The sequence below is a fragment of the Lutra lutra genome, chromosome 7, assembly GCF_902655055.1.
Source record: "Lutra lutra chromosome 7, mLutLut1.2, whole genome shotgun sequence".
In the NCBI taxonomy this organism is placed as follows: domain Eukaryota; kingdom Metazoa; phylum Chordata; class Mammalia; order Carnivora; family Mustelidae; genus Lutra; species Lutra lutra.
The window spans coordinates 21484395-21511731 of NC_062284.1; the positions used below are offsets into that span (position 1 = coordinate 21484395).

The 27337-nt window shown below is 43.9% G+C and overlaps 1 protein-coding gene and 1 pseudogene across 1 annotated transcript in view; one reads left to right on the forward strand and one right to left on the reverse strand.

The window, feature by feature from the left end:
- The window catches only part of OTUD7A (OTU deubiquitinase 7A), a 358018-nt gene that overhangs the window by 85435 nt on the left and 245246 nt on the right, over positions 1 to 27337 (reverse strand). The window contains exon 5 of the mRNA XM_047738332.1: positions 1219 to 1401. Within this exon, the coding sequence (XP_047594288.1) occupies positions 1219 to 1401 (183 nt within the window). The remainder of the gene's footprint in view (positions 1 to 1218; positions 1402 to 27337) is intronic.
- On the forward strand, positions 1456 to 1583 carry LOC125105725 (uncharacterized; annotated as a pseudogene).

The window sequence follows — 27337 nt, forward strand, 5'->3', positions numbered from 1 at the left end:
GTGTGGCAGAATATTCTGTAAACAAAGTCATAAAACAAATATATACCGGGAAAGACATACACATATGTAAAAATACATGTCCCTAATCTTAACCACAAAGAATGCTACACATCGATCAGAAAACTGAAAAAAAAAAATCAACAGAAAAATGGGCAAAGTATGAGAACAGGCATGTTGCAGAAGGGGAAATCCAGCTGGCTAACTAACAAATGACAGGATGAAAGTTAAAACAAGACACCCTCTTCCTCCCTTCGCAGTAGAAAAGCAACGTAAAGCCACCACAAAAACGTTCAGTGCTAGCAAGACCGGAGGGAGATACCTCGTTTCACACATCACCAGCATAAATGCATCTGAAAAAGTCCTGAAGTTACTGAATTAAAGACACACAGGTACTGGCACGGCAAATCCACTCTGGGAACACTGACTTAGAGAAATAAAAACACTAGTATCTAAGATCACAGGAATACGGTTGTTTATTTTAGCATTGTTAGCAATATTGAAAACAAGCAAAACACAAAACCCAAGAAAACCCAGAATAACCATTCATACAGGAGTGGTTTAAATATCACTGTAGGTTGTGGAATAAAATATTGAGACTCTACTCATGATTCAACGTTCTGAGAAACAAGTGATTTGAGAAGCATCATATGCATTTGACCTTGGTGCATTTTGAAAGAGCACAGAGAAAGCAAGGAGGGGACAGACGAAGACGTAATCTTTGGTTATTACATCAGTGAGATCTGAGATGGGCGAAGAAAACTCTTAAGTTCTCTCTCTATACCTTTGTACTGTTTCTTTCATCGGGATAAACACACCTGACTTCCGTAATTAATAAAAAGAATAGAGGACAGGGAGCCCGTGGAGCAACGAACTGATGGCAAGCAGATCCGGAGACCACGCTATGTAGGAAGTAAGTGAACGGACTAGAGGGGGTTGGCTTGGAGAGACCAAGGCTCCAGGAGGAGTGCCCCCCTTTAATCACGTGGGGTCCTGGGCAACTGGACGACTCCTCTGGCTTCTCTGAGGCAGAGGGAGGAGCCTGAAACGGAAGCTGCGATGTGCATCTCAGCTTGATGAGCGCGCACAGACCGATTTGCCTGCAGCCCAGAGGTGATGCCCTTGCCAGGTCCTTTGCGCCCTCCACCCCCACCCCTGCTACCCCATGCAAGCCACGACACACTGGGGAAGCCGTTCTGGGCTCAGCCCCTCACCAGGTACCTTGGGCAATGTCGTCCTGTCTCTGCAAGCAGGGCCGCTCCACCTTGTGGCTGGGTTGGGGCGGCTCTCGCTCTGGCTGTTTGGGGCACCTGCCCTCGTTGAACACATGTGGCAGGTTGGCTGTGTGCACTTGTCGGAGCTGCTCATAGTCACTCAGAGCGGCGGTCAGGTCCCAGTTTTTGCCTATGGCCAAGAAATGACAATATTAAGGATCTCATTGTAGAAAAAAACTGTGCAAGCTTTGCGCAGTGGCAGTATCGTAGCCAATGAGGTTTATCCGAGGTGCAATTATTGCTAATTGAAAAAAAAAATGTGCAAGAAGGACTCCCCCTCAGCACATTGAGTAATGAACTTTCCACCAGTAATGCTCGTATTTTCAGATGTGTAAGTAGAGGTTCACACCTGCGACTGACGTCCGTCCAAAATATGTGACTGTATTTACTCTCATTGCCTTCAGCTTCATGCACACACGTGTCAAAACGTTATGTTCCTAATTATCCTGCTTTCCTTCACCCCTTTGAAAACTCAACTTGTAGAGGTAGCGTATTCTCGGAAGGAAGCAAAACATAAATTAAAAAAAAAAAAACCCAAAACAAAAACAAAAACAAACACAAACAACAACAACAACAACAAAAAAAACCCAAAAACAACCAATAAAAAAAATACCCAAATTTTCTTTAGGCTTTTGCTTATAGTTTTAGCTCTCTTTTTAAGGTTCATATGGGAAAAGCAGAAACTTGGGAGTCATTCTCTGTGTAAAAGACTTAGTAGGAAGCAGTCTTCAGACCTCTGACCCTGAACTGGGTGAGATGCTCCTGGGGACTGGGGTCCTGGCCTAGAACAGCTCTAAACAGGGCCCCTGGGCACGGAGATGGGTGCAGGGTATTGAAGGGGACTCTAAGCAACACCAGGGAGAGTTGATGTGGGGGCTGGTACTCCGTGGGTCTCTAATTCTGAGTCAACGGCCTTCTAATGGAGGGACAGAGACACTGCACACTGCGTCCCATTTATCAGGCATCATGAGCTTTTTGAAGACAAAGAATTAAAAGCTTCGCTTTCATTTTAAAGAGCAAATAAAATCTTACCCTCTCCCGGTTAACTTCAAAGTGCAGGTATTAACAGTATTGACCTAATTATATGCTGAATTATGTATATATACAATATCATGAGGCTTTGAATGTGTAAAATAATACCGGGACATCCTTTTTTTTTTTTTTTTTTTTGTTCCTTCCACATCTAGTGCAGACTTGATACTCTCAGTCATCATACGGCCATTCGTAATTTAATCACATTCCCCCCCACTTCATAGTCAGCTAACAAAGACGCAATAGTAGCATCTTTGCACCATCTCAGTGGGTAAGAAAAGAAAACTAATCTGGGTCACACAACAGAAAAAAAAAGCAGGAGCTGGTGTTTTTGTAAGTGATAATAAATAGGGGGTCCTGGTGTAATGCAGCCTGATTATGGTTAGTAGTAGAAGTGGAGGGTGGTGGTTGTGACCATGGGCCTGGGGTGGTGGCAATAACAGGGCTGGTTTGGGGAAAGGAAACTGAAGCAGAAATGTCAGAACATACTTGTGCTCTTACATGGGACTAATAATCACAGTGCACACATACTACCCACATGATCAAAACCTGGCATTTTCAAGTCTAAGGGATAGTGACTATCAAACAGGCATTAATGTTCCAAGAAGACAAAGAGAAGACCCTGCCTTTAGGAAAATGATGTCTTAGCAGGGGTGATAATGTGAGAGGAACCCTGCTCCAAGGCACGGCTGGGCTCTAAGGCAATACCCAGAGGAGGGTCAAAGCTGCATGGAGGAGGAAGGTCAAGGAAAGGGGAGGTGGAGGAGGACCTTCCTGATGCCAGTTCCTATCACAAAATGCAGACATTCCGGCATGTATGTGTGTATTAGCAGTAACATCAGCACGATGAATTCTGGTTGTGAAGAGGGATGGAAGAGCAGGGAAGCATCCCATGGGGGGGCACCTGAGGAGCTCCAGGTGCAGCCAGGAGTATCATCGTCCCCAGGCCTCAACGGGGAACAGGCGCTATTATGGTGTATCACAGACAGAAAGTGACACATAGACTGATTACGGCATTTACCTGCAGTTCCTCATTTGCTACATCACAGTGTTTGCATGTGGACCCTCTAATCTGTCCTCCCCCCCGCCCCCCGAGCTGCATCTCCCATGCAGGGCTGCCCAGCACACAAAACCTGGTCCTGGCAGAGCTGTAGACCCTAATCCTGCTGGCAGGGCACTGATATGGGGAGCCAGCCCCCTCCCGCCCCACTGTGCTTCTTATGCCCAGTGGAAAGAGCCTCTTTTGCTGCTTCTATTCCCCACCCTTCTCAGAACCCCCATCCACTGTTCCCACTATAAGGTATTTGGGCCCAAGTGTGAGAGTAGGCCCCTGAGGGCCAGTGCTGCAGCTTTGTCCTGCAGGACGAGGGTGTGTTTCCATTTACACATCTGTTAGTGGATCAACTTGGACACACTGACGAGGCAGGTGTCCTACCACTGGGGAAGGACCGTGTGTTCTGGGACTCCTCACTGCTGATTCTCTGGCTTGCTTGTGACTCCCCTGCATTCTCCTGTTGCTGTCCCATACTCATGCTCACTTTGCTGTGCACCTGCCCTGTATTCTTAACCAGTCAGCATCTGGTCCTCCTTGTGCTGCATCTCATCACAGAAATTCATTAACCGTTAAATGAGAATGAAGAGGGAAGAGAGGAGGGGCAGCGGCACTGTCCACAGAAGCCTAGCTCCCAAACACTCCCTTCAGAAGTTTTAAAGAATTCCTCAAGGAGTCAGTACTTCAGTGTCCATGCATGTGGAAAGGCCGTTGACATGGGAAGAAAACAAGACAGACAACGGACACATTCATCAATTGTTGAGGGAGTCAGAGGCCCTCAAGATGGCTTCCCACTCTGTACAGTTCCCAAGATGGCAGCTTGGGAAGACTAGGATTGTAAAAGGTGATTTATAGACATGTGGACTGGAAAGGCCTCTGCGGTTAGCTTGGTATTGACGGGTTGTACAGGTTGTACCTAAAAACAGGAAATCTAGGGGAGAGGGATGGGGTGGGTTCCTGGTGGCCCAGAAGTGGGCTTTGGGGGATCTGAGATCATATGACTCAAGCTCTCCTTTCTTTTCCATTCCAAGTCTTGAAGAATTCTAATGGATGTCACCCAGATTCAGGAGTAGCAGGAAGGGCCCAGAGGACCACAATGGCCTCACCACCACAATGGATGGGCCGAGGCCCAGATGGAATCGATAGGCTGAGTGATCATGGTGGCCATGGGCTGTATGTGCCTCTGAAGCCGGGACACTCATTTCAAGGAAAGAATTGGTCCAGTGGAACAGTCACGAACACAGGCTTTGGGGCCTGGGTCCAGCCCTGGCTCCTCCTTGTAGCTACTTCTATGAGAGAGAATATAACATTTCACCATGTGAAACCTCAGATTCCTTCTCTGTACAACTGGGGAGAGTAAAATCCATCTAATGGGAATTCTTAGGAGGATTAAGTGAGACTAGGAGGTCATGTTGGTAAAGTTCTTAGCCTATGGTGGTTGGTGTTATGATCATCCATTGTCAAGTTTCTGCTACATCTAACTTCTATGGCTTGTGATTGAAACCCAGCTAATAAGTGGCAACTGAGATTCAAATCCGGGTCTGTCAAGATTTTGGGGGGCTATCGTTCCCTCGAACCATCTATAAAGCAGAGATGCAGGAGATCACAGGAAGATGTGAAATGGGAACTAACTAAACTCAGGGGAAAAAGCAAAAAAGAGTCAGAATCCTTTCTGAAATGAAGTTAAATTGTAAGAAAGCAAAAAAAAAAAAAAACCAGACTACAGATAGCACAGTAAGGACTGTAAAAATGAAAAATAGGGGCAGCTGGCTGTCTCAGTTGTTTAAGTGTCCAACTCTTGATTTTGGCTCAGGTCATGATCTCAGGGTTGTGGGATCAAGCCCGTTGTGGGACTTCACACTCAGAGGGGCATGTGCTTGAGGATTCTCTTCCTCTCCCTCTGCCCCTCCCCTTACCTGTGCTCTCTTTCTCTAAAATAAACAAACAAATCTTTACCAAAAAATGAAAAATAAAGTGGAAAAAGTGAAACAAAAATAAAAATTTACAGAGAAATGGTAGGTATAGAATACAGGTGAAAGGCATACAACATATGCATAACTGGAGCCTAAAATAAGAAATTTGAAATAGGGGCGCCTGGGTGGCTCAGTTGGTTAAGTGACTGCCTTTGGCTCAGGTCATGATCCTGGAGTCTTGGGATCAAGTCCGGCATTGCGCTCCCTGCTCAGCAGGGAGTCTGCTTCTCCCTCCGATGCTCCCCTCTCTCATTTTCTCTCTCCCTCTCAAGTAAATAAATAAAATCTTTTTTTAAAAAAAGAAATCTAAAATAATGGAAAAAAAAAGAATTTAAAAACTATTAAAAAAAAACAAGCTTTTAATGCAAAGATTTGATTCCATATATTGAAAGGCACACTGCATCAAAGGAAGTTCTTTTAGTATAATCAATACCAAGATATATCCTTATAAAATTATTTTGTATTGAATAATATATATATTTTTTATACTGAGTATATTTTTTATCTGAATATTTAAGCAAAAAATGAAGAAAATCAGGCTGTTAACATACTTCCTGGCAACCACATTCAAAGCCTGAAGTTAGTGGGGTCACATGTACAAGATACTGAAAGAGAGAAATAAATGTGGGCTAAGAACTTTTTATACTCATAGAGGCTATCCTTTCATATACAGAGGCTGCAGACAAACCATTTTAAATGTGTATGAGTCCAGGAACTACTACTGAAATAGATCTTTCTTGAGAAAACCACTAGAGAATGGGCTCCAGATAGTCAAGAGATGAATGGGAGTTTGGCAAAGGGACAGCCAGGCAGTAGTAAATTTATTTAACTGTACAAGTATGAAAAAGCAAAGGTACAGATACAATTGCAAGAGGAGAAGGTCAATAGATTGCTGAGCAAAAATGGTACAGTCAACAAAATGGTAGAAGGCAGAAAGTAGAATCAACTAACAGTTCCCTTAGCTATGCGACATGGGAGCACAAAATAATAATATTTAAAGTTGAAAGATTAAATACAAATACATAAACATTTTTAATAGTACAGAGATGAATGCCAAAACCAGATAAAAGATATACTACTGATTTAATTGGATGGGAGGAGACAGAAAAAGAGAGGAGGGAGGAAGAAGAAGATACAAGCTAATTTTGTTGGGGCAGATTGTAAGAACTAATATGGTCTAAAGAAAAAAGAAAACAGGATGTTACACAAAGGTAGAATTTTAAAAAGTAAATCACTAGATAAAAAATGCACTTTTCTAAATATCAGAAATATATTTTAAATAAGAACCTAACAAAATATATTGAAAGACATCTGAAATATTTATATATAAAAATGGAAAACACAATATGATAGAATTAAGAACCACCGTATCTGTCAGAGCAATACCTTTAAACAGACTTAATGCAACTATTTAAATATGAGGTTTTTCATATTATCTCACAAAGCAAAGTCTAACTATTTGCTGTATATATGAGACCTATCTAGAGCAAAGTGATTGAGAAAAGTTGCAACAAAGAGGGAAGGACAGTGCTGTATCAGGTTTAACAGGCAAAGATAAAACAACAAAAACAAAAAGCAATATAGGAGAAATGATTTTATATCAAACAAAGTAAAATTCAGGCCCAAAAGAGTTATTTAAGATGAGGAAGGCCACTTTATAACCCTAAAGCGTTCAAATAATGGAGATGTATTGATCATGCTCTTTCTTTTCTGTAGTTTTGAGGTCTTGATGACCCAGGGGGACTGTCCTACTCAGGGCTACCTGAGTCTTCGTGATAGCAAACTACCTCCCTGCAAGTGTGTCTTTTATGTGCAAACCAGCCAATCTGAACCCCGAACCCCAACCACGTATGATCACACTTTCATAGTCAGGGCAAATGCTCCCCCGTGCTTTCCCAGAGCCAGGTACAACTTGGGACAGCCTCTCCAGCCAATCTAGCCAATCCTAAAACTACTTATCCTGCTTACCCTGTCTTACCTCTTCCTTCCTGCAGAACCCACACTAAAGGTTCTTGCTCGTATTTTCCCCATCCCCTGTGTCTCCTGACTGACCCTGCTACTCCTCTATGTGGCCCTCGTGGCCTGCCTCCTGTTCCTAGCAACCATTTTCCTTTGTGACACTGATTTCCATGCCTGTGTCTTACCAGACCTGTTAGAACAAATCTTGGATACATATTAAAACAGAAGACATAAGAAGTATGAATATATGCATACTAAATAGAAAAGTAGAAAATTTTACAAAGCGGAAATTGCCATGAAACACTGGAATTTACTATTAGCAAGAGAATGCCATCAGTAGCAGGACAGATTATAATGTGGGAACAAACGGCCTCCAGACTCTTGAGGCTGTTACAACGCAGGCTTGCTTTTTGCTCAAGCCATGAGTTGGCGGAAGGTTGGCTGAGCTCCGTCACATCTTCTCGCTTCAGGATTCAGGACAGAGCAGTCACTCTTAAAAACTTCCTATCAGTATGACAGAGGGACAAAAATCCCTTGACTCTCTCCCATTAACATTCAAATACTCTGGCCCAGTAGTGACCTCTGACTTCTGTTCCCAACCCACTGCTCAAACTAGGCACAGGGTCCCATCCAACCACAGGAGCCAGGTGGGGCAGTTCTCCCATGTACCCACAGGGGGAGTTAGACTGCGGAACATTGTCCTTGAACAGTGCTAATGACTACCACAGGATGTAAAATTAACATACACACACACACACAAAATAGCCTGGGGATGCCTGGGTGGCTCAGCTGGTTTAGCATCTGCCTTCAGTTCAGGTCATGATCCCAGGGTGCTGGGATCAAGTCCTGAATCAGGGTCCTTGCTCAGCGGGAACCCTGCTTCTCCTTCTGCCTGCCACCTCCCCTGCTTGTGCTCTCTCTCTCTCTCTCCTTCTGACAAATAAGTAAGTAAATAAAATCTTGAAAAAATTGCATAAACAAAAACAAGTCATATGACATAATGGAAGGAAGGATTTCATCATGCAATTCCATAACTGCAACTAAAAGATAAAATACTGAGAAATAGGGGCTCCTGGGTGGCTCAGTCATTAGGCATCTGCCTTCGGTGCAGGTCGTGATCCCAGGGTCCTGGGACTGAGCCCCCCATGTTGGGCTCTCTGCTCGGTGGGAAGCCTGCTTTCCCTCTCTCATTCCCCCTGCTTGTGTTCCTATTCTCGCTGTCTCTCTGTCAAATAAATAAGTAAAATCTTTTTTAAAATACTGAGAAATAAATTTAAAAGAAATATGTAGAGCATCTATGTGGAACACTTACACTGTCTCTCAAGGCACAAAGCAGGGCTGAACACACTATGTTCTTAGTATGGCAGGATCAATATCATCATTTCTTCCTCATCTAATTTAAAAATTTAATATGATCCCTATAAAAAATATAAGCAGGGTTTGGAATCAGGCAAGCTGATTGTAACATTCATTTGAAACACTAAGCGAGAATAACCAGGGACCCTCTGAAACAAAGGAGCAGTCAGGAGGGAGGGGCACTCACACACCGGCCACTGGCTCTCCTGTTTATATGAACAACCGAATAAAGCCATGGAACATAATGGAAGTCCCAGAGAGGCTGAAACACATATGCAATGTCAAAACAGACATACTGATCTGGGAAAAGGCCTGCATTTCGTATCACACACCAGGAGTCATCTCTGAGGCAGGTCAGATGCTGAGAAAATCTAAGTCTAAGGAAGGGGCATACATGCAGGAGGGCTAGTGTGGATGGGGCAGGGGGCGGGGCATGGGCAGGGGGGAAGCAGCAGATCCACCATGAAGGTGCCACTGAGGTCCTCCCTGAACTGACTGGCAGCACAGGAAAAGGGATGGCCCTTCAGACGAATTTGCATTATAGTAAAGGGCCCAGACATAAAGAATGCATTGCGTGGGGGTGCTGCCCCCAGTTAGGGAGAGTCTTAGATGAAGTGACTTCCTTCCCCTGGGGGTCATACCAGAAGACATAGTCAGCTGTGAGTCATCAGCAGTGTCACTCTCTGCTCCCCACCCTGGCAGGAGTGTCTGGACCCCCTGACAAAAGGATCTGAGCACAGGAGCATATGCCACAGCCTCTTGTTTTCTCCGGAGTTTGGAGTGCACACATATGTGGTTTGCCCAGAAACCGGTAAGGGGAAAAATAGATTAACAACCCAGAAGTACAAACAAAGGACATGAACAAAGATTTCATTGAAAAATAATTATAAATGGCTTTTAAATATATGGAAAGATGATTAATTTCACTCACAAAAGAAATGCAAATCGCAAATACACCAAGAGGGCTCCCAGCTGGTTAAGTTTCTGCCTTCAGCTCAGGTCATGATTCAGGGTCCTGGGATGGAGTCCCCCCATCAGGTTCCCTGCTCAGTAGAGAGTCTGCTTCTCCCTCTGCCCCCCACTCTACACTTGTGTTTATTCTCTTTCTCTCTCCCATACAAAAATACATAAAAACCTTTTTTTTTAAAAACCCTAAAACCAAAAAACCAAATACACCAAGAAACCATTTTACACATATCAAAGTGGTGAGTGCAAAATTTGGGAACCCACCTGGTTACCAGGTTTGTTGGTAAACAGGCTCACTCATCCCCCGGCCGGCCGCTAAAAGTACAGAATGATAGGACCCTCACACAAGGCTATTTCCCAGTATTCATCAAAATCACAATGCACTTATCCTGTGACCCAGCCACCCCACTTCTGGGCTTTTGCCCTAGAGAAATACCTATACACATAAAAGGAGGTATGTACAATATAGTCATTGCAGCATCATTTACAACAACAAAATAATGGAAACGAGCTAATTGTCCATGTATGGAAGAATATTTAAATAAACTACACTCCACTTGACATAATATGCTAGTGCATGAAACAATGATGAAGCTGCCATGCAACGATCCACTCTAGCACACATCTGGGAGTGAAATAAGGAAGGTGTTAAATATTCATAATCCTACTTTTGAGTAAGGACAGAATAACGTATATATACATTCTCTCTCTATAGTAATATATACAAATAAGTGCGTGCTTGCATCTGCATATACGAAGACCAGAAATAAAAAACTAGAGGGGCACGTGGGTGGCTCAGTGGGTTAAAGCCTCTGCCTTCAGCTCAGGTCATGATCTCAGGGTCCTGGGATCGAGCCCCGTATCAGGCTCTCTGCTCAGCGGGGAGCCTGCTTCCCCTCTCTCTCTGCCTGCCTCTCTGCCTCCTTGTGATCTCTCTCTCTCTCTGTCAAATAAATATAATCTTAAAAAAAAAACAAAAACTAGCACAAGTGGTGATCAAGAGTGGGGGACAGGGGACGGGGGCGGTACGATATTGTCAATGTCTTCCTCTTTTGAGTTTTTGAACTATTTGAACAAATCAGTTATAGAAAACAAACAGTGAATAAAACTAAATGTCTAATTTTTTTAAAGGATTAAACAATACTTTCATTGTTTAAACAATAGCTGAAGTGTATCCCAGTGAGAACTTTCCCTTAATATGTAGGGTCCCGTAACTACAGAATTGGAAGTCCTCATCTCATTTCCATTGGCAGCAACAATTCTGAATTTCCTGGCTATTAAATACAGATGGAAATAGAAAGAACCAGTTGAAAGAACTGGACCTCTTAGCTAGCTGATATTTGTAAGGCTGTTTTAATTAGTTTATTTTTATAGAAATGTGGAGAAGGAAATCAGCCCGAAGGCTTGCTCAACTAATCAACTAATCTTCCAATAGGTTGTAGTTCACCAGATGCTTGTGCAAATATAACAGATATGATAATAATATAACAAAATTATATGACTGATATTTTTATATTTTTGATGTTGAAAACTTAAAAAAGACACTGGTATTAATTTATTCTATTGACAGCAATAGAGGCTGGTACGTGTGGCAAATTTAAACAAATGATGAAAGAGAAAATATACTTATGCACAATCACTCTTTGACCCATGGCAAAATGGTTTTTGTGATCCACTTTCTACTGAAGCAGCTCTTTTCAAGATTACCAACAAGCTTGGTGTAGATAAATCCAAGGTCATTTCTCTGTCCCCCACCAATAAAGCTCTCTCTCCTTAATTTACTCTCCTTTTTGGGGGGAGGAAAGGGGAGGGGTCTAATGTACAACACAGTGACTGCCATTCTCTTACTTCTAAGATATCGCACTCCCCTAGTCATCCTTTTTTTTTTCCAATGGCTGCTCTATTCCTGTCCTTTTAATAGCACCTCTTCCTCTTTCATTAAATCCCTAGATGTTGTCATTCCTCAGTGTTCAGATCTGGGTCAAACTCTGTTAGGAGGTATTTCAAAGACATTTTTACTTCTGATTTAAAGGAATGTAGACTTAAGAGGAGAGCTGACCTGTGCTGTTATTCTCTGTTCTTACTGACTGGAATGCAGACATATTACCTGGAGCTGCGGCAATCATTTTGTAAACATGAGGTAAAAAGCATAAAAAGCTCAATTGCCAAGAATGCTGAGTGAGGGGAAAAAAGCCTGAATAAGAATCTGGACAGATTACTGCCAGCTACCCCCCAACTAATACAGGAAAAAAGAGACAGGAGAGGTTTACACTGGGAGTTAGGCATGAGTCTGACAGGGTACCCAGGACGGGATATAACTTGAGACTTAGAGGATGATCAGAGGTGCTCTCATTTAGGCTGAGACATGAAGGAAGTATGAAAGCTATTCTGGCAAAGAACTAGGAGCAGGAGGAGCAGCAGAAGTAGGCTGGGAAGAGGACAGCACATGGATAAACCTGGAAGTGAAATGACCTTGTCCATTAAGGCAATGAAGATAGTTAAGACGAATACGGAGTCGAGAGGAGCCAGGAGAGGCTGCTTGGGGAGAGGGAGGTGTTGGGACAGAGTGCTCCTTGAAGCATCTTGTGAAGTATGCACTGGGGTTTGGACTTTATCCCAAGGGCAAACATGAGTCACTGAAGCATTGACAAAGAAGTAGGGCTTGATCAAATTTTTATTTGCGAAAAAGAAAGTATTTGCATTAAAAAGTTACTCTGGCTAAACAGCAGAAACTGCATTAGAGTTGGGGAAGCTGGGGACAGAAAGAACATTAGGAGAGACCTGTAGCAATATAGATGAGAATTGAGATGGCCTGGCCCAGTGACAGTGAGGATGGAGAAGCAGGGTCAGGGGGGTGGTGGTGGTTCTCCTCAGGGCTGGACTGGAGGGAGAGGGAGAGGTGAAGGCAGGTGTTTAGGGTCTTGCAGACTTCCCAGGAAATGGCTGGCTGGGTTATGGTAATCCACATCTGGAAGATTACTCAGCCATTAAAAGAATGACTTTGCATAAACAACTGATTTGAGGGGATTTCAGTGAAGTAGTGTTGAGTGAGAAAAGCAGCATGATGACAGTGTGTGCAGCATAATCACCCTGGGTAACACAAAGCAAACACAGCTCTGCCTGGTCCACATCCAGCATCATCGTGCCTTAGCATCCAAGGTCAATTTTGCACCCGCCCTGCCCACCCGCCCCGCTCTGCCTTTGCACATCCTTGCTCATCGCAGGGGAGAAGTATGAGTGAATGCTCCTGCGAGTCCCTTCTCAGTAGAGTTCTGGCAACAGACTCCAATGAGAAGCATTCATGCAAGACTGATTGGAAGGCTGAGCACAGGCTGGTTTTCTATGGGGGGTTGCAAGCAGATGCCTGGGCAGAGAGCAGATGGAGACTGGCTATAGCTTTGGGGCAAACTCCTAAGAAGCACCTGCTTGGCAATCCAGCTGCCAGGGTAGGTGGGGAGGGTGCCTCGTGACTCGAGGCTGTAAGGACTTCCAGTGAGCACCAGTGATCCTCCAACTATGAGCACAGCTTCTCTGATTTCACGTATTTCCTCTGGTCTATAAACCTCTATTTCCCTTTCCTACTTGAAATACCTAGAATGACCTCTTTCTTCTTTATCAAATGCTGATGGAACAGAATTTGGTACTGGAAATTGCTCCAGAAAAGCAGAAAGACAAAGATGAGGCTAGTTCTCTGATGGTGTAGAAAAGCTAACAGCTGTTATCAACAGACACTGTGATGCAAAGATGGTATCTAAGGAGTGCGGTGGGTGAATCCCCTTGACTGTGCTGGGGAGCATGCAGGAAGAATCCTGAGCAATAGGACAATGAGCAGAAAAGACTGGGCTTTGAAAGCTGGATGGGATCCTGAGAATACTTAGTGGGTTCTGATGAACGTGGGGTTCTTGAATCTCCAGTTGCCCTGAGCTTATTGGACCAGCAGAGGCAGCCCCTCTCCCTTGACCAAGACCAGTGCCCGCCCTCCCCCATTGTCTGAAGACCTGTCAATGACCTCTTCTAAGCAGATGTGTTTCATGGGGATGTCCAGTTTTAAAACCCAGGTCTCATAAAAGTTTTCCGATTCATAACAAGGAAGATGGCCTAGGAGAAAGTTCCATATACATCAAAAGAATTCTAAGGTTTTTGCTAGTAAAAATCTAGAGTGCATGGGGTTAGAGTTTTACAAATGTTAAACTGACAATTGACCAAATGTGCCAATGGCAGACGCAAAAGACTCTGGACTCCGGGAAACAAACAGAAGCGGGGGGATCGTGTAAGTGGGTGATGGACATCAAGGAGGGCACGTGATCTGATGAGCTCTGGCTGTTATACACAACTAATGAATCACTGAACACTACATCAAAAACTAATTATGAGGGCGCCTGGGTGGCTCAGTGGGTTAAGCCTCTGCCTTCGGCTCAGGTCATGATCTCAGGGTCTTGGGATCGAGCCCTGCATCGGGCTCTCTGCTCAGCGGGGAGTCTGCTTCCCCCTCTCTCTCTACCTGCCTCTCTGCCTACTTGTGATTTCTCTCTGTCAAATAAATAAATAAATGAATAAAATCTTAAAAAAAAACTAATTATGAACTATATGTTCGCTAATTGAACCTAATTTAAAAAAGGTGCAGAGTCTGGATATGAAGGTCTAGATGGCAAGGGGAGCAGGGCAGGTGTCTTAGAAGAAGGTGTTACAAACTACCCAAGTGGAGTCTGCAAGGGGCAGGATTCAAGATATGGTTTGCATATTTTCTCCCTTGCTTTTTTATTTATCAGTAGGTATATATGAATCAACTCATGCCATTCTCCCTTGTTATATGACAAAAAGTAGGCTAGGTGTGAGTAAGTTCCTAATTTAGTCTTCAAGTTATAGTTCACCGAAGATAAGTCATGGTCTCAACCAGGTGAGGAATGAACACAACTCAAGATGGGTTTGGAACTTATGGGGCTTTGTACCTCCTGCAGGTGGTGAGAAGTGAGTACATCTTCAGTTGTGTGGGGGATTGGCGGGATGTGGTGTTATTGTGGTTGCTTGTTTGAGTATGGATCAAGGATATGTATGGATGAGGATACGAGTAAAAGGATAGAGAGTGGCAGAGAGTCCATTGCTAACTCAATCACTGCCTTCCCTACACTCTCCTTTTTCACTTTCCTCTGCAAACTGGGGCAGAAGCCAGAAGTGACCAAAAAAAAAAAAAAAAAGCCAGAAGTGACACTTCCCAGAACTGCTTTCCTGATAAGTTCCAGGTTCTAAAGGAGAAGCACTGATGCAAAGTTTGCAAGGCTGCAAGAAGGAGAAGCCATCATACTCCAAGGCCAGCTGTGAACACACACAGGTCCTAGGGTAGCTCTGGGGAACCTCATAGTAGCTGTGAGTCCCAGCTGCCTTCTGCAGGTAACAACAGCAGCAGCCTGGCCCCTCTGACATTCCTGAGGTTGACGGTGACTCCCTACAAACCTGCTTCTCTGTGGCATCCCTGACCTTTGCTCCATCAACCCTTTCAATGGTGGTGTAAACCGCTAAGTGCCTGTATTAAAATCCATCTCACTTGCAAACCTCAAGTGTCTTAGGTGTTCCCAAAAGAGCTCTGGCTGCATTCATGCATGTGTATACATCTGTGTGTCTTTCTCTGTGTTTAATATATATTACGTATGTATCTGCAGTTGATTATTTGAGTTTGGAGAAAAATATGGAAAGACATAATAGGTTGTTAATATGGGTTTCTAGTAGTTGGTGGTGATATGCATTGAATGGAGAAGGAGGGGGTAGGGCAACACAAGCAAAAAAGAGGATTTTCTAGAAACAAATGATACGTATGTTATGATCCCGTTATGCAAAATTATGTATCTATGTGTTTGTGGATGAACATACTAAAATAGAGAAAGGTAGATGGGGCTAGAGTAGACATTCTGCAGGAATTCTCAAGAACGAGGCTATACTGGTCCATCCTATACCTTCTCTGGGGAGGAAGTCTTGCAGCCAGTTACTATTTTGTGATTGTCATTTAACCCTTTCTATTACGCTAGGAGCATATCTAATTAGCCAGCTTCTTTCCTCTGATGTAGAAGGACCACAGAAGAGCAGGGGTATGGAGAGAGACCAGAGAGAACATGCAGCAGGTGGACACTGTTCAGTAGGAGCCATCAGTCTCAGCTTTGACAGTTCATTTCTTCAAAATGAACTACCTTTTTTAAAAAAATGTAAGTATAGCAGCACCTGGGTGGCTCAGTGGGTTAAAGCCTCTGCCTTTGGCTCAGGTCATGATCCCAGGGTCCTGGGATCGAGCCCCACATCGGGCTCTCTGCTAAGCGGGGATCTGGCTTCCTCCTCTCTCTCTGCCTGCCTCTCTGCCTGCTTGTGATCTCTGTCTGTCAAACAAATCAATAAAATCTTTTTTAAAAATGTAAGTATAATTAGCATACAGTGTTATATTGTTCCAGGTGTACAATATGATGATTTAACCATTCTATGCATTTCTCAGTGCTCATCACAGTAAATGTATCCTTGATCCACTTTTGTCTATTTCATCATGCCCTCCTTCCCTCTGGCAACCGCCAGTTTGTTCTCTGTATTTAACAGTCTTCTTTTGTTTGCCTTTTCTCTCTGTTCATTTGTTCTGTTTCTTAAATTCCACACAGGAGTGAAATCATGTGGCATTTGTCTTTCTCGGTCTGACTTGCTTCACTTAGCATTATGCCCTCTAGGTCCATCTATGTTGTTACAAATGGCAGGCTCTCATTCTTTTTATGCCTAATATGTGTGTGTGTGTGTGTGTATGTGTTTATGTATGTGTATGTATATGTGTATATGTGTGTGTATGTACATGTATGTGTGTGTGTGTGTGTGTATGTATACTATACACACACACACATCACATCTTTATCCATTCATCTATGGATATGAGTACTTGTGTGACTCCCACAGCTTGATTGTTGTAAATAATGCTTTAGTAAACATAGAGATACATATATCTTTTCAAATTACTGTTTTCATACTCAGCAATGAAAAACTGGGTGCTTTCCCTGTAAGATCGGGAACAAGATAAGGATGTCCAGTCTCAGTACTTTTATTCAACATAATACTGGAAGTTCTAGCCAGAGAAATCAGACAAGGAAAAAAACAGTCATCCAAATTGGTAAGGAAGAATTAGAACTGTTGCCATTTGCTGATGACATGATACTATATCTAGGAAACTCTAAAGATTTCACCAAAAACTACTAGAATTGATAAATGAATTCAGTAAAGTCACAGGATACAAAATTAACATACAGAAATCTGTTGTATTTCTAGGTACTGATAATAAAGTAGCAACAAGAGAAATTAAGACAACAATCCTATTTACAATTTCACCAAAAATAATAAAATACCTAGGAATGAACTATACCAGGAAGGTGAGAGACCCATACTCTGAAAACTCTAAAACACTGATGAAAGTAATTGAAGATGATACAAATAGATATTCCATGATCATGGAATGGGAGAACAAATATTGTTGACATGTCCACGCTACCCAATGTACAGATTTAATGCAATCCCTAACAAAATACCAACATTTTTCACAGAACTAGGAGAAACAATATTAAAATTTGTATAAAATCATGAGAGGCCCTGAATAGCCAAAACGATCTTGAAAAAGAAGAACAAAACTGGAAGTATCACAATCCCAGATTTCAAGATATAAGGGAAATCGGAACAGTGTGGTACTCGCACATAACAGACACACCGATCAATGGAATAAAATGAATTTAACTTGGAATGAAAGTCTAATTTGCACACATGCGGTGTACATAGCTCCAACATTCATACATTTAAAACATGGCTATGATGTACCGAAAGTCAAGTCCTCCTATGACTGAGGATGGGGTTTTCTACACAAATGCTTCCCAGGGCTGTCTGTAAAGCAGGAATTCAGTCCTGATGTCCTGCGAATTCACCCATGTGATCAGATGTGGGTGGGTGAGGGTGGGAAGGATAGCAAGTGTCAGGCATGACGTTCTGGCCACAGGCCCTCTGTGGGCTTGCTCCGTGACCTTGGACAATTTCTGCTGCTTCTTTGAGCCCTACTTTGAGCAACCTTAAGGAGAGATGGTTGAAATTCACCTCCGTAGGGTTCTCTCTAAATCTTAAGATTCTGAAAGTAAAAAAAAAACAAAAAAAAACCAAGATAGTGGCTTCCACTGTTATTCAGAGGTTTGCTGGAAGTAAGGTAAAAATGCCAGTCACAAACACATTACGGATTTTGGAGAGGGCCGCTGGACCCCGAAATCCGAAATTGACACTCTTTATTATCTGTTAGAATTGCTTAAAAAAACCCCGACTCTACCAAGTGCTGGTGAGAACGTGGATCAACTGGAAATCTAATACACTGAGAACGCAATATGGCATGGCCACTTTTGAAACCTGTTCATCTGTTCTTTATGAAGTTGAACATACACTTACCCAGTGATTCAGCAATCTCATTCCTAGGTATTTACTGAAGAGAAATGAGGACTTACATTCACATGAAAACCTGTATGCATACGTTTATAGTGGTTTTATTAATAAACACTAAAAATAGGAAACAGCGCAAATGTTTTTCCGCTGGCAAACAGATGAAAAAAACCCAAACACCCTGTGGTACCTCCTTACAATGGAATATCACTCAGCAGTAGGAACGAACAAACCACTGACTCATGCAGAAATGTGAATGAATCTTAAAGGCATTGGGCTAACTAAATAAAACTATATATTGTAAAAGAAAAAAAGAAAGATAAAAGCGCCAGTAACACATACACTGTGGAAATCAAAGTAGGCCATGGGCTGTAAGAAATCGAAATGACACTCTTTATTATATGGAAAAAGTGGCTACTGAGACAAAGGGGTATAGGTTTTGGGGATGACACAGATTTCTCGCTACACTCACTGCTGCAACATGCTCCCCCACCCATCACGGCGTGAGCCCCCTCTTCCCTCACGTCCCTTCATTCACCCCAGTGACAGACCCCTGTAACCGCACCAATGGCCTCCTGCAGATGCTCAGAGATGATCACTACCTTCTTCCACACATTCTCCATTTATTATCAAGGACACCACACCCTTTTGATCTGCCTCCTTTATACCAATAGCCCCTTCTGGGTCTCCTTTGCTGGATTCTTCTCACACTCCCGGCCTCCACTTGCTGAGAGACCTCTGGCCCTGGAACCACTTCTCTTGCCCACCTGTGCTCGCCACCTGGGTGACCCATCGAGCCCCTCCTGGTGAGTGCCACCTGCTAAGTATGCACTGACCTCCCCTAGAATTTTGTCATTGGGCAGCTCTTGATTTGCATACCCAACTTCTGACTCAACACCTCAACTTAGACGTCTTACAAAAATCGCTATGTTGAGGCCCTAACTGCCAAGGAGACTGTGTTTGTAGATAGGGAGAAAATTAAAGGTTAAATGGGTTCCTAAAGGTTGGAACCCCAATCTGATATGGCTGGTGTCCTTGTGAAAAGAGGAAGAGACCCAAGAAATATCTCTTCCCCTACCCCCCCCCCCCCCCCAGTTCCTGACACTTTGTTATGGCTACTGGAGCAAACTCATACAGGGCTTCCCAGGCCTAACAAGACTTGAGCCCAAAACTTGGATTTCCTCCAGACTCTGGCTTCATGGAGATCCACTTCTAGATGAAAATCCTTGCTGTCATCTTTGATTCTGTTTTTTCTCGCATACTCCACACCAGCCAAACCTTTCAGTGTGACTTTAAAATATACACCCTTGATCTAGTCTTGTCTCAGAATCTCTACCATTCCCATACCGGGTAAGCCACATCTCTTGTTGGATTGTTGCAAGAGTCTTCTGGTTCCTTCTACTTCTGTGTGTTCTGAAGTCTGTTCATAGGTCAGCCAGGATGACCCTGGGGAAATGGAAATTTTGTCATATTCCTCTCCTTTTCAACCTCAGAGACTTCCAGGCACTTTTCAACTGAGTCCAAATTCTCTCCATCAACCCCTAACCCTTCCCTCTCTGGCTCCTGGGCACCCAATGAGGACTCCACGATGTCACCTCCTCTTCCTCTTGGGAATCTAATCACTTTGGTCACCTGGCCAATAGTAGTTCCCAAAATATCTGTATTACTTTCTCCTTTACTTCATTATGGTTTCTCTCCTGGGACTACACATCATGAGAGAGGTTCTTCCCGATCATTCTATGTAAAATACCATGTGTACCCTGGGATCCAGCAATCCCATTTCTAGGAATATGTCCTAGAATATGGATATAGATATAGAATATCACAGAATGTCTGTGCCTCTACCATATGCATTAAATAACCCCATGAAAAATGTTCACAGCAGCCTGCTTCATAACAGCAGAAATAAGAAACAATCCAAGTGCTTATGGGAAGTAGAATTAACAAATACATGTTGGTCTATTCCCATGATGGAATGTTATGCAGCAATGGAAAATCAATGGAACTTCATACAGTAATATGGTGGCTCTTAGGAGCATACTATTGCTGGAAAGAAGGAAGTTCCTAAAGATTCACACAGCCTCAGTCTATCTATATAAAGTTCCAAACATGCATTACTAACCAATGTATTGACTGGCAATGCAGACATCCAAGGTAAAGGTCAAGGCCAACAAGAGAATACAAAGAAATACAACCTCCAGGGTGGGGGTTGCCACTGAAGGGGGAGGCAATGTGATATAGATAGGAAGCACAGAATTTCAAAATTGCATTACTTTTACAATCAGTTTTGACAGCTAGGACTTTGTATCATCTCAGTTTTTAACAAAAATAATGTACTAGTTAGGGTAGGTATGGTAATTAGGAGACCAACCCACCCTCATCCCCATTCAGTAACTTAAAGAAGAAAGGTATATTCCTTTCTCACGTAGCAGTCCAGGATGGGAGTCCAGGCCTCTGGTGGCTCCCCTCCACACAGTCATCTGGGGACCCTGGTGCCATCTGCAACATGTGACTCCCAAGGTTGGTGTGGGGATCCCGGCCCACTCAGCCAGAGGGGGCAAAGGACAGAGGAGCACACACTTGTCCCTTGCTTCACCGTGGTCACTCCTCAAACCTCATTTCCTCAGGAAATGTACATTCAGTTTCAGAAAAACGGAAAGAAGAGATATTACAACATCCCCAGGATTCTCTCGAAGGGGCAGGATCGCAAACGACTCTTAGTTCTTCATGCTGTGTTTTCGTAATTTTTTTTTTCAGTGAGTTCACAGTAATGTTAAGTTATCCCCAGGCCTCCACTGACCTGAATGCCTGGTGGACATGATTTGTTTGCTAGGTAACTAATTATGTCCTTTTTGGTTTGCTCTTAATGAATATGCACATAGCCAAACATGAAAATAAATCACAGAGTCAACCGTTTCAAACAACTGGTTAAATAATATAGAAAAGTAAATTAAGATAGTCAATCGCAGCATCGAGTCATGAGTATTTTGAGTTACTCTGCAAAGATCAGTATTGAAACTACCAGTGTCACAGTGATGTACAGGTACTCTGATTAATTTATTTTTATAATAAAGGGATAAAACAATTCTAAAAAGAAAACTTTCAATTTGGTCATATATATATCAACTGAATAAGAGGAAAGCAATTTCTGCATATATCAGGCACTAACTCATTTACTGATTTAATCCACAAATGAAGGATTTTATTGCTGTAAGAATACATGTGTGAATATGTACTTACAGTCTGAGAAGTTCTATTTTTGGATCTCACACACTCCAGAGCTTATAAATGGAGCATCAGTTTTAAGTATTTCCAAATGCTTGGGCTCTCTACACTCAGGAGGCAATTAATCTAAACAGTGATATCATGATATGTGATAAACCATATTCACAGTAGCTGAAGGAAGATCTAAACTGGCCAGTCCGAAGCTATAGGACAGGGATGGCTCCCATGCTGCACTCTAAGGAAAGCCACGGATCCACACTGTGGGCTCCCAGCTCAGGCGTGCCAATGGGTGCTGATGATATAGATATGAATGAGGACCCACGTGTGCTTCTTAAGAGGCTGCCAGAGCGAGAGGTAAGACAGGCATGAAAACACCTGTTGTAGACAGGGTAGAAGAGAAGTGTGTATGGAGAGCTGGGGGTCTGCAGAGGGGCCCGTGTGCCCCCTTATTTGTGATTGAGGTGTGGAGATTCCCAGAAGAGGAACAGGAAGGGCAATGTGGGGGATGAGCATATACAAAGACTCAGAGGCTTGCAAAACCACTCTTTGTCCCACAAATTGTACAGATGTGCTGGGGTTCCAGGGAGGTGGGAGCTGATCACGAAAAAAATAAATGACCGTGAAGTGGCCCATGGGAGCTTTATGGGGTGATGCTTGCATTCAGGGAATTTCTCACAGGAGGAGCTGTCTCTACTCAGAATGGGAGGAGGGCAGGGGATTCCCAGGAGAGAGGAGGACAGAGGGGAGGCTTCTGTGTCCAGTGATGTACTCAGCAGCACTGTGGGGAGTCTGGGTCAGAGACTGTCCAAGGGCAGCAGCAGCCTGTGGTCTCATAGCCACAGGCTCTGTCTTACCAACATGCTGGGGGAAGAATAACGGTGAATGCAAAGCAGGAAGGTTCTCAATGCATAAAAATCTGCTTAAGTGGGCTATGTTTGAAACAAAAGGATGTGTGAAAATTTTGAGTTTGGGCTGACAGCTTTGGAGCAAAGGGGACTCAGCCTGCACAGAAGAAACAACCAGCTTTGGAGCCAATACACAGATCTGTGGCTCATTTATAAAACAAGAGGTCAGCAGGGCTGCCCCACAGAGGTTGACCCGAGAGGACCAAAATGATAGTCTCTCAGGAGGAGTTCTAAAAATACACATTTTGATTTGAAAGTCAGATGGATTTTTGTAAAAAATATCACTTGTTTTAGAGGACAAATATAGGAGGAATTCAGTGGCTGGCTGTGCCCAGTCACCCACCCTGCCATGGTCCCTGGTGTCTAAGCCACACCATTCCTACTATTCCTTCCGTGGGGGTAGAGACCTGTCCCCATAAAACCTCGTGGTGCAAGGAGCAAAGCTAACTTGTGGCTGGGTCTTCTCTGCAGCCAAGCTCCAAGCTACTCACTGCAGTCATCATCAGCCGCAACTTCCTCTACTAAAGTCAGGTCTCCCAGCCTTTGATCTTAAAATCGGACTTTACAAAGAATCTGCATACTGATTTTCGGAAAGTCAAAGATAGTTAAGTCAACTGCTAAAACAAAACATTCAGTTCTGATGATTAAGGGGAGCCCTGCTGAGACTGGCAGCCGCCCTCTAATGCGGGGACTGTCCACCCTGAGTGTGCACCCCCACTCTGCATCCCGTGCCTTTGATCTGTATAGTATTTAAGAAAGAAAGACACTTCATTCCGTTAAACTGTTTCAGTTAAAAATTCCTGGGGCAGCTTTTTAAAACATTTGAAATAAGACCGAATCCTGAAGATCTGAGAAATAAATCACTGTCTCGTGGATGTTGGCCAACTTGGTAGAGCCTGGTAGACACCAGGAAGTCTTGATTATTTGTGGTTTCTAAGGAAATCCTTCTAGCTCTTTCCATCCAATTCTACCAGGATGCCTGCTAGCTCCCCTCCCACAGCGTGTATATACACGCTAACAGTGCAGACTACCTCAGCTACAGGGTCAGGCTTCACAAAGCAGCGAGGCTCTTCTCTGGAGAACTAGGGGGCTTTGGAGCAAGACCAGCCCCGCTGAGCCCCCGGTGTACTCAGACACCTGCCATGGGCCACTCATCAGTCCACAAAACAGAGGCAGAAATGCTGTCTGGCCTCCCAGGAAACCTTCTGCTTGTTCAGATTCAGTGAAATCCTGCCGGAACCCTTTGTCTACAAAATGGTTCAATCATAATGATGTAAAGATTGGGATTCTGGACAGCAGAGCCTGCTTCCTGGTGGAGAAGGCAGCGTGCCCCGGACAAGCAGGACACGGCTGGGGGCAGGTGCAGAGTCCGCCATGCTGTGTAATGCCTGAGGGCCAGGGGGCCGGCTTTGCCCATGAGGCCTGTGTGTGCACCCAGCAAGGATACAGGGGGTGCTGCTGTGTGCTGCTTTAGGACTTGACACCGAATACTTCCCTAATAAGGTAAGAGACTCAAATAGGTAAGGAAGGAGTCCTGTGCTGTTTGGAGGTTAGCGTTCTTTGTTGAACAGCAAGGTCAAACCCTGCAGGGGCCTGCGTGGCTACAGTGTCTTCACGTGAGCACAGTGGCCTATGCACAGACAGTGCAAGGTGGGGTGTGCCGAAGATGCCGGTTTGATCTGGGGAGAGACTAGACCACTGACAGACTTGCGAGCTGCAGGAACAAGGTTCTGATGTTCTTTTATTTAATTAAAAAAAATCTGGGGTATCACTTACGGGCAGTGGAGTGAATACCCAGATCCGCTCAGATTGAGGACTCTGGTCGCGGGCATGTGTGTGTGTAACCACCGCTGCCATCCAGAGCTGGACCATGGTGGTCACACCCAGGAGGGTACTGTGTCCCCTCCCAGCCAATCCCTCTGCAGTCGTTTCCTGCTGCTGTGTAAGTGAACGGTCCCACAGAGAGCGGCCAGAAATTCCGTGGGCTCGGCTGGCTTCTCTGTGCTGAGTCTCCAAGGTTGCGTTTCTTTCTGGAAGCTCTAGAAGAGCACCCACTTCCAGGTTCCTTCCCGTTGTGGCAGGATTCAGGTCCATGCGGCAATAGCATGGCATCCTCAGTTCCTTGGGGGCTGTCAGCTGAGGGTCATCAGCTCCCTCAGAGACCACCTTGCTCCTTGGTCCGTGGCCCCTTCCTCCATCTTCAAGGCAGCAATGGTGGTGTGTCCTCTTCACACTTCAAATCTCTCTGATCATTCCTTCCACATCTCCTGGAGTCTTCCACCTCCCTCTTCTGCTTTCAAGGGCAGAAGATTCCTGTGATCTCTCCCTTCCCCAGAAAATCCAGAAAAATCTCTCTATTGTAAGGTCAGCTGATTAGCAACCCGAATTTCATCTGAGAAGTCGCTCTGCAGCAGTACTTAGATCAGTATCCGATGGCACATCAGGGAACGGGAATCCCGGGGGTGTCTTTGGAATCCTGCCTGCCACACACAAAGCCCCCGTTTTCGAGCTCCATCAAAACAGAGTCATGCAATTCTTTGCTGTGTCTGGCCTGTTGGCTCAGATTAAGATCTCCGAGATTCACCCCTGTTGTAGCATGCAGGAAGAGTTATTTCTTTTTATTGCTGAGTAATCTTCCAACACAAGGCTACACCACACTCACTTTATCCATTTACTTGTTGAGAGGTTTGTGGGTGGTTTTTAGACTTCAGTGGTTACGATTAAAGCTGCTATGAACATTCATGTACAAGCTATTTTTGCGGACACGTGTTTCTTCAGCAAATACCCAAGAGGAGAATTGCTGGCTCAGGGGGAGAGTATATTCTTAATTTTATAAGAAACCACCAAAATGTTCTTCAAAGTGGCTGTATTACTTTGCTTTTTTACCAGCATTTGTTCCACATCCTTCTACCACTCGGTATTGTCAATCTTCTTAATTTTCATCATTTCGGTGAGTGTGTAGTCATATCACATTATGGTTTTAATTTTTATTTCCCTGATGGCTGATTTAAAAATCTTTTCCTGTGCATACTGGTCATTCACATATCTTCTTTTAAGAAGTCTTTCACTCACTTTTTTATTATTTATATTTTTATAGTTCATTTGCAGTTGTTACATATTATCTATATTTTTGTAAATTATATTTATAAATTACGTTATTTCATATATTTATAAATTATGATTAATATTTTTGTGGTTGTTACTTATACAAGTACTTCATCAGATATATGTTTTACACCCCGGTTTGTGGCTCTTCTCTTGACTGTGTCTTTGGAATGAACAGACACTTCTTTATTTTTGATGAAGTTCAATTTATCACTTGTTTTCCCTTTCATAGTCTTTTTGCCCTCTCTAAAACATGTGTGCCAACTCCACGGTCAAGATATTTTTATTCCATGCTTTCTTCTAGAAGCTTTATAGTTTTTTACATTGAGGTCTATAACCCACCTTCAAGTAACCTGTATGTGTGGTGTGAGGCAGATGGTCAACCTTTTCCTGTACCACCTGCCCTCCCTCCCTCCTTTTCTGTGTTATTTTATAATTATTCTAGAACCTTTGGTGGAAAAGACGTTTTCCTTTCCCTTAGTAAGTTTTTTGTTTGTTTTTTTTTTTTTTTTCTTAAACAACCTCAACTAATGGCCAGCATGGGGCCCCATCTGAACTCTCTCCTGTTCTGCCATGCACTGCTTGTGTCCCTGACTTGAGCACCTCATGGTCCTGATCACTGCAGCTGGAAGTCAGGCCCTGTAGGGCCTCCAGCTCTGCCCCCCACTGTAGGGCTGTCCTACTTTAGGTCCTCACAGAGTCAATGGATCCCAATCAAATTTCAGCACTTTGTTTTTCAAAAAACTGATTAAGCTGATTCTAAAATTTCTACAGAGGTGATTTATATTTTACATTTTATTTTTTTACTTTTTTATTTAAATTCAATTTAGTTAACATATAGTTTATTATTAGTTTCAGAGGTAGAATTTAGTGATTCATCAGTGACATACAACACTCAGTGTGCATCACATCACGTGCCCTCCTTCATGTCCATCCCCCAGTTACCCCATCCTCTCCAACCCCTTCCCTCCAGCAACCCTCTTTTTTCCCTAGAGTTAAGAGTCTCTTATGGTTTGCTTCCCTCTCTGTTTTCATCTTATTTTATTTTTCCTTCCCTTCCCTTTTGTTCATGTTAAATTCCACTTGGCTATCTGAGGAATGGGGCAGAGAGAAGGCAGGCAGTAGACGGTGGTGCTTGGAGTGTGGGTCTTAAAGGAGAGCCTAGGGCTTCCTGATAGGGAGCCAAGCAGGAATTCCCGACAGATTGGCTGTGAAGGGTCAGTGAGAGCAGCAAGCTCTCAGGCTTTCGGAAAAGCAGGATGTTTCCTGCTTCCCAAGGTCTGGGCTCAGATGGGCTGGTGGCCCTGGAGGTTCACATAACTTCCAGGGAAGCCTGGTCTGGGTTCACCTGGGACACAGTTGTTATGGGCCTGGGGACCCCCACGGTTCTGTAGCCGTGACACTGTTCTTAGCGGACGCTCGCTCTCTGGCCCTGGTGAGAGCAGCTCCACTGATTGGACCTGTGGGAGCTCCTGAACATCTCAGTCAAGACCTATATTCAGAAAAGAGTCTGCAAACAACTGCCAGGGCGGTATGTAAGGGAGAGCTTCACCCTAATTATACCAGGAACCAGCTCAGGCAGGTGCCGGCAATGCGGCTCAGAGGAAACGCATGGCTACGACTCTGGACTCTACGAGAGGAAGCCCAGGGCGAAGTCAGATGCCCTGACACGCTGGGCAATCACACTGACGGCCTTGACAAACTGCATCCCTCACCTCTGTGCTTTGGGCTTTAGATAGGCTGGTAGGCGGGAAAGTAGGTCCAGCCTGACATTATCAGGCTCGCATGAGCTATCACAGCAGCCAGAAGGTTCTGTGAGCAGATGCATGAAGAACAGGGCAGCCTGGGAGGTTTGCAGGACTGAGGAGGGCGGAGGAACAGGCTCTGCTTGTGGGTGCAGTGTGTGGAGGATGTAAGGTCCGGTCAGGAGAGACGAATCTTCTATATTTGTCTGCTTCTTTGCTTTCACTTTGATTTTACTTTTTCTTTTTGGTTTTTTTGGGGGGAGGGGGAAGGATTTGCATACTGAGAGGTACAGCTCACCTCCCCTCATTCCCTTTCTCATTCATT